A 10,061-nucleotide genomic window follows, 5' to 3' on the forward strand; every position below is an offset into this window, starting at 1 on the left:
AACTCGTCCGCTGAACAACGCAGAGCCTTCACTTTCAGTGACGCACTTTCCATATCTTTATTTAGCTATAGGGATAACTTTAAAATTAACTAAAAAATAAAGAAGGACCAAAAGTGTAAAGAAAACCATAAGTGGTAATCATTGAAATCATATTTATTACTAAAACACATCCACAATTGGTCAGAATAATAGGTGACGATATGGTGGTGAATGTGCGTCGGAGGATCGCAGCGGGGTCGGTGACGCCTCCAGAGACACGTCAGCCACACGGAAGCTCCGGTTGTTCCTCAGACAGCTGAGCTGCTAGTGAACCTGCTCTGAGAATCCGATTGTCAAAATGGGTAAGTAATCACACTGGCTTCTATTTGGCGAAACGTATTTCTTTGGTAACGCGCAAAAGTATCCATTAATTCAAAGATCCCTATGTGTGCAATGATCACCATCCTCCCGGTGGACTGGGGTCGTGGACTCCTGATCTGCTATCACTGATGCTAGCTGATGGATACAATGGCACTATTAACCTATTTCGATCAATTTGGACCTCATTTGTTCAAACTGTATATTTAAACGAACGCCCGTTTGGCCGTAATTGTATAAACACCATCAGCATGGGGCTGTGTGTACTGATGTCCCATTCCCAGACAACCCCCCCGACCTGCTGAACCAGTCTGCCGGGCTAGTTCAAATTGATCCCGGGTCCTGTGCGGTGTGGAACCAGTCTGCCGGGCTTGTCCACACTGATCCCCGGTCCTGTGCGCTGTTGATCATGTGGTTCCTCTGGTAATGCGTGGCGCCCCGTCCCCTCTGCTGTGTCTGCAGGTGGCTTCTTCTCCAGCCTGTTCTCCGGCCTGTTCGGTACCCGAGAAATGAGGATCCTCATCCTGGGGCTGGACGGCGCCGGGAAGACCACCATCCTCTACCGGCTGCAGGTCGGCGAGGTGGTCACCACCATCCCGAGTACGTAGCCCCGAGACCCGTTCCCACCCCGGCTCCTCCACACGTGTTTAGCAGAAGGTTGATAGTTGCCCTCAGTGTGGATCTGGAGCGGTTCATCATGTTTGGCAGAAAATGTGGGAGCTTTCTAAAGTGAAAAGATCCCCGCCTGACGTTTAACCCTGCGGTGGTCCCTCTCCTCAGCCATCGGCTTCAACGTGGAGACTGTCAGCTACAAGAACCTCAAGTTCCAGGTGTGGGACCTGGGAGGACAGACAAGCATCAGGTGTGGAGGAGCGACGCTTGTTCACAAGTCCAGAGACGGCTAGGTTCCGAGGCCTTGTTGTGGGAATAACATGGGAAATGTAAAAACACCTGTGTAGCTGGTCACTGTCCCTCAATGTGTGTTTAAGCTTCACTGTAAATATTGATATTGACCTATCATAAAACAATTGCTTTTTTTTATGATGTCAAGGTCATTAAAAGCACGACAGCAGCGTCTTATCTTCCCTGTAACGCCAGTCTTAGCCAGTTTTCCACAAAGTCTCGACTGGGACAGGTAGAATCAGGCACCGCCTCTCGCTGTGGTTCTCTGGTACAGACTGTGGATGGTTTCCTGTTTCCTCTCCCTCTTCAAAGCTCTCTTCTTCCTCTACTCTCTCATTTGCATTCTGTTGAGCAGCTTGACTTTCCATTGAATGACCCACATCTAGTGACTCATACCTTCCTCCTCCTTCCCCCCCCCCCCTCCCCCCACGCTCTAAGCCCATAACGTTGTTGACCCACTTTATTGCTATTCTTATGGGGACCATTCTTAGTAGTAATTTATATGTATTACTAAACTAAACTTTAATTTCACTCTAGTTGTGGTAAGTGGTATGTATTCCTATAGTAAACATTACTGTAGCGGGGATGTTTAGTACAGTAATACACATCACTAAATAGAGTTGTAGTAAGTACTAAACGTCACCATAGCGGTTTGTTTAGCACAGTAATACCCATCACTAACTAGACCTGCAAGTAAGTCCTAGAATGAAAGACTTCATTTGACAAATACAGAGCTGTACAAGAGCATGGTAATGCAAGTTGACTTATATTACCACACATATCCTAAACCTCACTGCTCACAGTGATGTCTGGATCCTGTTGCTCTGATTCTAAGGTGATTGGTTTGATTCCTCAGGCCCTACTGGCGGTGCTACTACTCCAACACAGACGCGGTCATCTACGTGGTGGACAGCAGCGACCGGGACAGGATGGGCATCTCAAAGTCGGAGCTGGTGGCCATGCTAGAGGTGAGGGAACTCCCTCTGCATCCAAGTCAATGGAGTCACTAACGGGCATCGCACTGCAATGTTGACCTTAATCTGCAGTCCAAGATTCATCTCTCCGTGGTGTTGCTCACAACGTTGCTACAGGCCAACGTTTGTTACGTGTGTGTTTGTGGTACGACGTTAGAGGTATACTTTACAACTTTGAAGGTATACGGTTACGTGGTTTAACGTTCCGTGGTCTTTGGTGTGTTCCTCAGGAGGAGGAGCTAAAGAAGGCCATCCTGGTGGTGTTCGCTAACAAGCAGGACATGGAGCAGGCCATGACCCCCACCGAGGTGGCCAACGCCCTGGGGCTGCCCTGCCTCAAGGACAGGAAATGGCAGATCTTCAAGACCTCGGCCACCAAGGGCACCGGCCTGGACGAGGCCATGGAATGGTAGGACCCCCTCCCATAATGCACCACAACAGACGGGCCCCTAAGGCCGGACATCTGGGTGGGTTTAATAATGCATGACTTCTGGTGCGTCACAATCGATTTTGAACTACCCGAGGTTCTTTCCCTGAGACCGCCTTTAGGAAACGTGCAGTCTTAAAACAGGAGCCTCGATAGATTTGTAATCTTAAAACATGCTGGTCAGTTTAGTGTCACGTCCACAGTGACCAGGGGGAGATGTGTTTGGATGTTAACTACCGGAAATACTTCCTCATTCTTTAACCCTCTCTCCCCCCTCCCTCCGCAGGTTGGTGGAGTCCCTGAAGAGCCGGCAGTAGATGTCTGTGTGACCACCCCCCCCCCCCATGCCTTCTCTGTACATACTCCGTGATCTTTGAACCCCCCCCCCCCCCCTTGCTGTATAAAGCCTCCCGATTGGCCTTCCCCATGCCCCACCCAAAACGCCTTTCCACACACACCAGAGACTGAAGCGCCTTACTCCAGTCCTCCTGCCTCGGTCCGATGGTGGCCGCGCTGGGGGATGTCGTTCGTGGGTCATCTGTGAACGGTTACGGGGCTGGTTTCACCGGGGGGGGGGGGGGGTAACTCGTGTTTAAACCATGTGATTCGACTCTACTCCTCCACGCCGAGCAGACGACTCTTTCAGATGCTCTCTGTACGTTTTGATTCCGTTACGGCCGCCAGACTTCGGAGAACCGTGGAACACCAGACATGTGTAGCTTATGCCAACCCTTGACTATACATTCATACGTTCTGTTTGAGGTGAGGTGGTTTAGTCGAGCGACGGAGCGGTTCAAGTCAGCGGATGTTCACTGTTTTTCTTATCCCGAAGTATCCGCTATTGAAACTTGTGACCAAAACTACTGAAGATAAGGGGGGCTGACCAGCCCCCCCCCATCCCCTCCCCCACTCCCCCTTTCTGTCTCAATCAGGCCCGTTAATACCTTTTGTGTTTCCACTATTTTTTTTAAGGGATGTTCTTTACAAGATAAAACTTTACCTGTTGAAATCCAGGATTGCATGTTAGTCATTTAGTTACTGAACACTAACTGTTGAAGAATTGTATACCCAAAGTTTTATGATTGCATATTTATATTTGCTTGTATACTGTAAATGATACATAGTAAAGACTGCTTTCAGTGATTGTACCATTTTGAAATCATTTTGCGTTCTTGATTGTGGCATCAAACTGTTCATAACACTGCACGGCCATCATTTGAAAGGTTTTAATGTCAACACCCCTAAAAAGAGCCCAATAGTATCTGGTCAATTCAGCAGTGCTCTAATCAGCACAATATACAAAGCCACAGAAAAAGAGTTCCTGTCGTGACAAACATGTAAAGAACATTAAGGGATCGTTTAAAATATTGCCGGGGAAGGCTCTGTCGCCGGGCAGACGTCGTCCATGTCGGTGCCAGTTTTTGTCCACAATCCTCCTTTTGTATGTTGGTCGCTCTTCAGATCCGATGTGGGTATTAGCTTCTTTTGTTCTCTCTGTGGCCCTACAAAGTGAACCAGACCCCAAAACACAGTCGACCGTTCGGTGTGGGGAGTGCAACGGCCGGGATGCTAGGTCCCCTTGTTCTAGCGTCTGTGAGCAATTCGGATGCTAACTTCCCAAGCATTGTTAGCGCAGCACGGCTAGGTTTTTGAGTGATTGGGTCCTGGGCTTCTTGGCCTTGTAGCCCGGCCTCATGACCTCGATCTTCCTCTTCCGGGCCTGGATCTTGTTCTTGTGTTTCTTCATCTTCTTCCTGGCTGCGAAATCGGGGTTTGTGACGGCCTGGAGAGAGGGGACAGGACAACGTGTTAACTCTGCTCCTGGATACTGACCACATCCTGGGGTGGATTGGAATCCCTCCTGCGCCTTAATCTGTCGCAGAGTCATCATGCAAACAAACACGCCTTCCCAGAGAGGTATATTATTCAAACAGGTTCTTTAAAGACAAGCCTGTTAAGCAAATACCATCTAAACTCAACACTCCACAATGGAAACAATAGAAAGTACATTTAAGTTCTAAATGTACTTTCAACTGTGAGAAATGCGGTTCCACTCAAAGTAATTTCAGAAAAATGTGAAGAGGTGGTCAACAGGTGAGCTACAGGCTACAGGTGAGCTAGAGGTGAGGGCGTACCTGTAGCGCCCGCTGGCGTTTGCGTGCGGCTCGTCTCAAGGTGAACTCCTTCTGGACCCCGGAGAACGCCATGGAGAAGGTCTTCAGCCCCACCTGCTTCTTCAGCAGCTCGATCAGCTCCTGGGACAGGTTCTTCAGGATGGGGTCTGCGCACACACATACGTTCAATGAGCCACACGTGACACACTGTACAATCTCCTATCTTTTTTGCACGCGTCAATCAATGTAGGCTTCCATGAACATGACGGCCATCTCCTGCATTGACAGAGAGCCTACCAGTTGGTACAGTCCACTGGGTATGCTGGAAGGCTGATCTTTCTAGTATGTACCCCCCCCCCCCCCCACCCCCGGGCCTCCCTGGTCCCTAGTGGACCTCCCTGGTCCTGTTCCAGGCGGCCCGGGCTGGGCTCCTCCCCTGTCGGCCTCACCTTGCTCTGCGTACGTGCTGTGCAGCTCGCGGAACAGCGGCTGGAGGATGGGCGTGAGGTACGGGGCCAGGCGCTCCGGGCCCAGGTCCATGGAGACGGCCCCCAGGAACTTGAACACACACAGCCTCTGTAGGGGGAGAGAACGCGGGGGTCAGAGGTCTGCAAGTTAGCGAGTACATTTGTGAGTGAATGAACATGCTTGTAAGTGAGTGAGTAACTGATGGACTGACGGTGAGAAAGTGATTGATTCAAATTAAATAAATACACATTTTTGTGATCTAGAGTAAATGATTGAGGAATCGAGACTGAATAAATGGGTGATTACGAGTGAAGGATTGGGTACCTTGAGGGGTATCTTGGGGGTGTTGGCCGCCTCCCTGCGGGCCATCAGCGACAGCTTCTTAATGATCCAGAGGAGGGAGGGGGGGCGGTCGTCCTGGTCCCCCTCCTCCACCTGCTTCTCCTCCCGCTCCACCTCCGCCTTCTCCAGCTCCGCCGCCCGCTGCTCCCTCGCCTCCCTCTCCTCTTCAGTCTCCTCAGCCTCCTCCTCTTCCCCCTCACCTTCCTCCTTCTCCTTCACTTCCTCCTCCTCTTCCTCCTTCTCTTCCTCCTCCTCCTCCTCCTCCTCATTCTCCTCTTCCTCCCCTCCCTGAGCGGTGACGTCACCCTCTGGGGCGGTGACCTCAGACTCGGGGGAGATGAGGTAGGTCGTCTTGGCAACGAAAATGAGGTTCTTGATGATCTGTGGGACAAGATGTCAGTCAAAGTCCAATGAGGGACATTGACCATCGTGGGCTTTCATGATTCCCTTCGGCCGCAAAAATACAATTAATATATGAACACAAATGTCGAATGGTTGCCCACGGTTACCTGCTCTCCTGTAGATGCGTCCAGGAACTTTGAGAGGAGCTGGTGAGAGAAGGACAGGACACACTCCCTCATCTGGAGAGACACACACACACACACACACACACACACACACACACACACACACACACACACACACACACACACACACACACACACACACACACACACACACACACACACAGTTAATGTGAATATTTTATAGCAATGCTGCAAGATAAAAAAGTAAATAAAAAAATTGAAACCAGACACACACACACAGAGAGACAGACAGACAGACAGACAGACAGACAGACAGACAGACAGACAGACAGACAGACAGACAGACAGTACTTTATTGTCATTGCACATGTTACAGAGCAACGAAATCACCAGTTACATTCCGTTCAAGAAACATAAAAGACGGTGTGGGGCGACAGGACGGAGAGACTGTTAGGCGCTTGTTAGACAAGAAACATGCGGCCCGCGTTAGATAAGAAAAGTTTAAAAAAGCTAAACTAGAGGGTGATGAGGAAAAAAAAAAAGTCAATACCCCAAACTATGCTCCTTTAAGGAGGGCACAGTGTAAGGATTAGCAAAAAAACACCTCAACACATAAGCAACACATCAAAAACATCACAAACACATGTGGGAGGGGGGAAGGGAGTTGGGGAGGGGAGGTGTCACAGCTCAGACACCGGGAGGCGGACGCAGCCAGCGGGCGCATCACATCACTCACGGCATACTGTACTGTGACGAGGGACGGGGAGGGGGAGGGAGCCCAGTAGGCGGTGAGTCCAGGGGGTGTGTGTGTTATCTGTCTTGTGTATGTGTGTGTGTGTGAGCCCAAGGACTCCATCTCCACCCAGACTCAACAGTGTCTCTCCCGTCTGATGCTGGTGACGAGGACACGGCTGTCGCCGTGGAGACGACCACGAAGAGTTCCGAACCAGAGACAAAGTTCACGGGAGGGGGAGGATGGGGGGAGGGGTGGCAGGGCATCTGTCTGCATAACAACCAGGGGAGTGGAGACATATCAGCCTTCCAAGGCCGAAGTGGGGCAGCCGAATAAAGATAACGATTGCTTTGGGTCAGGCCGATTGCTTTGGGACGATTGCTTTGCGCCAACCTTAAAGACTCTCTGATACTCTCTGTAGTGTTCCAACTCCAGAATCCAAACAGCCAAATTAGCCGAAATTCGGTGGCCCGTTTTAGCCCGGTCCAACTTCACCAGAACGGTAACCAATTTGCGATTTTGCTCGCACATCGCATGAGTTTGTGTGTCGGCAGCCCGGCACAATCCAACAATGACGGGCAGCTTCTCAATAGCCGAATACGCTGCCATCGCCTTACTAGCTTTGCGATAGAACAGGAGCCCGCAACCTCCGAACAGCAGGAGTCCTGTCATCATCATCCCAATTATGTAGACGTCTTCAACAGCCTCGACGGAAAGTATGGCGAGACACAAGGGCCTCCACTCGAGACACAAGGGCCTCCACAGACAGACAGACAGACAGACAGACAGACAGACAGACAGACAGACAGACAGACAGACAGACAGACTGACAGACAGACAGACCTTTCTGTCCAGCCGCGTGCAGAGGAAGGCCGTGGCGACGGGCAGCGGGGGCTCCGCCTCCCCCTCCTCCTTCCACATCTCGACCAGCCCCTGGGGTGCCTGGGAGGCGAACAGCTGTCCGAACAGCTGGGACGCCGTGAGCCAGACCCAGGAGTGGGGGTAGCGCAGGTGGGCCTCGATGTGGCCTGCAGGGGGCGCCACAGAGGAGGAAGCGGTCAGTGTTTAAATGCGGCAGGATTGTTGACTTTACTTCTTTCAATGACATTTATTGAGATTGATTGGTCGCTATCGAAGGGTTCATGTGTTGGTTCTTTGTGTGTGTATTTGTGTGTATGTGTGTGTGCCTGTGTACGTGTGCCTGTGCGTGTGACTTACGCCAGATGTTGTCCAGCGTGTCGCGCGGCTTGCAGAGCTCCAGCAGGTGGCAGTGTTGGATGAGCTTGGTGACCAGCGTCAGGTAGCTGAACAGCAGCCGGTCAGCCCCCTTCTCCGTCTCCTCCTCCTCCATCTGCACACACACACACACACACACACGCAGACGCACACGCACACACAGTAATATTAGTGTAAAAATACAAACATCCCAAAACATCTGGATCATCGTTTGGCCATAACCACGACAACTCACGTCCTCGTAGTTGTCGGGGTGGATGGCCTTCTCGATGATGGGGAGCAGGTCGTCAAGGCGACGGGCGAAGTTTTCCCCCTCCACCTCCACAAACAAGCCGCATACCTGCGCCCCGAGACGGCGAAGGTTGGCCTGGAGGGTAGAGGTGAGGCGAGGGCAAAGGTCAAGTCGTGTTCTGGCGCAGATTGGCTGCGACACACTGGTGGTGGTTATTGAGGTCCCCCCTTCACTGTAAAGCGCTTTGGCGACTTGAAAAGTGCTATTTAAATTCACTAATTATTATTATTACTATGATTATTGTTAAGATTATTATTATTAGTAGTAGTACTTTCATGGATTATATTAGATTACCGTAGTGGATTACATTCCATACAAAACATAAACTATGTCAGAGAAGTTGAACTTTTATAATCCACGTGGGGAGAGTCCGTCCCTGCATGGGACCCCTCCTACAGGCTGGGCCCTGCGGCCCCCACAGTGCACCAGGGAACCGACCCCAGCTCCTGGTGCCTCAAAGGGGCCCTATTATACCACCAGGTGTGGGTGTGGTTAAATGATACAAACTGTTTTGAGGTTCGGCCATCAAATTCTGCCATCACAAGTGGGCGTGTCCACCCGGAGGTGTGCGGGATAGACCAGCCTACCAGCCTACCCAGTGGACTGTAGCAAACGTCACTCATCTATCCAGCACAGATTTAGGTGGACACGCCCACTGGTGTCGTCAAAAGAAGCCGATCTTCAAAACGGCTTGTAGCGGCTAAACACACTCACACCTGGTGGTGTAATACATCACCTTTAAGGGTTATCTGCAGTATGTGAGCGGATGGTTATCTCGGTGGCAGGGCACTGAGAACCTCCCGTGAGGGACCTACCTTCTCCGCAGCCATCCAGGTCTGCACCAGGGAGTAGAGGGCGTTCTGCTGGGTGAGGTCCAGCCGGGACAGCAGCACCTTGATGTCCAGGGCGGCCATCCTCTTACACGAGGCCGAGTCGTCGTTGAGCATCACCAGCGCCAGTGGGGCCAGGAATAGCCCGCTGTGCTTGGTCAGCATGTCCTACACACACACACACACACACACACACACACACACACACACACACACACACACACACACACACACACACACACACACACACACACACACACACACACACACACACACACACACACACAGGCCGTCAGAACCAGGAGCACACCAGGAGAAAACCACAACCAATCCATTTACACCTGGCCGTCATCCCCAGGTTTGAAGAGGCTCCCCAGGTATGGAGAGGTTCCTCAGGTATAAGGAGGTACCGGCATGCGTTTGTGTTATCCTGGTCCCTCGGGTTAGGAGGTACCAGGTGTGACCGTGCTGGTACCTGAGGGAAGGTCTGGAAGATGTACTCGAGCATCTCCAGGGCGACCAGCCGCCCGGTGTCGTGCTCGTAGCTCAGCTGGGCCACGATGAACTCCAGGTGGCCGCTCAGCTTCTTCCCCAGGGGGTAGTCCAGCAGGTACTTCTGGTAGATCTGCTCAAGGGCACAGCGACAGCCGTCATCAGAGTTGGGCCTTAAACCAGACATCACTAGCCAACTACTACTGTACTGCTACTACTGTGTGTGTGTGTGTGTGTGTGTGTGTGTGTGTGTGTGTGTGTGTGTGTGTGTGTGTGTGTGTGTGTGTGTGTGTGTGTGTGTGTGTGTGTGTAGAGAGAGTGAGACATATATAGTGAGACAGAAATAGTGAGACAGGGTGGGTGTGTGTGTGTATGTTCGTACCTGTCTGGAGTGCATCCTGACCA

At 51.3% G+C, this 10,061-nt stretch overlaps 2 protein-coding genes across 3 annotated transcripts in view; one reads left to right on the plus strand and one right to left on the minus strand.

Annotated features, from left to right (window-relative positions):
* The first annotated feature begins 198 nt into the window (after positions 1-198).
* On the plus strand, positions 199-3,809 carry arl1 (ADP-ribosylation factor-like 1). Its single transcript, XM_030342173.1, has 6 exons — positions 199-341; positions 820-957; positions 1,138-1,219; positions 2,117-2,228; positions 2,465-2,643; positions 2,948-3,809. Exons 1-6 carry the CDS (start codon positions 338-340, stop codon positions 2,976-2,978), a joined length of 546 nt encoding a protein of 181 aa, XP_030198033.1. The 5' UTR covers positions 199-337; the 3' UTR covers positions 2,979-3,809.
* Positions 3,810-3,873: 64 nt separating this feature from the next.
* utp20 (UTP20 small subunit processome component) overlaps positions 3,874-10,061 on the minus strand; it is a 35,839-nt gene continuing 29,651 nt past the window's right edge. For both annotated transcript variants that reach the window (XM_030342074.1, XM_030342073.1), the window contains exons 51-61: positions 10,039-10,061; positions 9,640-9,789; positions 9,150-9,332; positions 8,278-8,409; positions 8,025-8,157; positions 7,650-7,834; positions 6,095-6,166; positions 5,568-5,966; positions 5,225-5,351; positions 4,797-4,942; positions 3,874-4,444 (exon numbers count right to left, since the gene is read on the minus strand). The exon at positions 10,039-10,061 is cut by the window's right edge and continues 88 nt beyond it. In XM_030342074.1, the coding sequence (XP_030197934.1) occupies positions 4,289-4,444; positions 4,797-4,942; positions 5,225-5,351; positions 5,568-5,966; positions 6,095-6,166; positions 7,650-7,834; positions 8,025-8,157; positions 8,278-8,409; positions 9,150-9,332; positions 9,640-9,789; positions 10,039-10,061 (1,706 nt within the window). In that variant the 3' untranslated portion in view covers positions 3,874-4,288. The remainder of the gene's footprint in view (positions 4,445-4,796; positions 4,943-5,224; positions 5,352-5,567; positions 5,967-6,094; positions 6,167-7,649; positions 7,835-8,024; positions 8,158-8,277; positions 8,410-9,149; positions 9,333-9,639; positions 9,790-10,038) is intronic.

The sequence above is a fragment of the Gadus morhua genome, chromosome 19 (assembly GCF_902167405.1).
Source record: "Gadus morhua chromosome 19, gadMor3.0, whole genome shotgun sequence".
Taxonomy (NCBI): domain Eukaryota; kingdom Metazoa; phylum Chordata; class Actinopteri; order Gadiformes; family Gadidae; genus Gadus; species Gadus morhua.

Coding starts and splice junctions, on each gene's coding strand:
- arl1 (XM_030342173.1), top strand. Junction 2,229..2,464: donor AGCTGGTGGCCATGCTAGAG/GTGAGGGAACTC, acceptor TGTGTTCCTCAG/GAGGAGGAGCTAAAGAAGGC. Junction 2,644..2,947: donor CTGGACGAGGCCATGGAATG/GTAGGACCCCCT, acceptor CTCCCTCCGCAG/GTTGGTGGAGTCCCTGAAGA.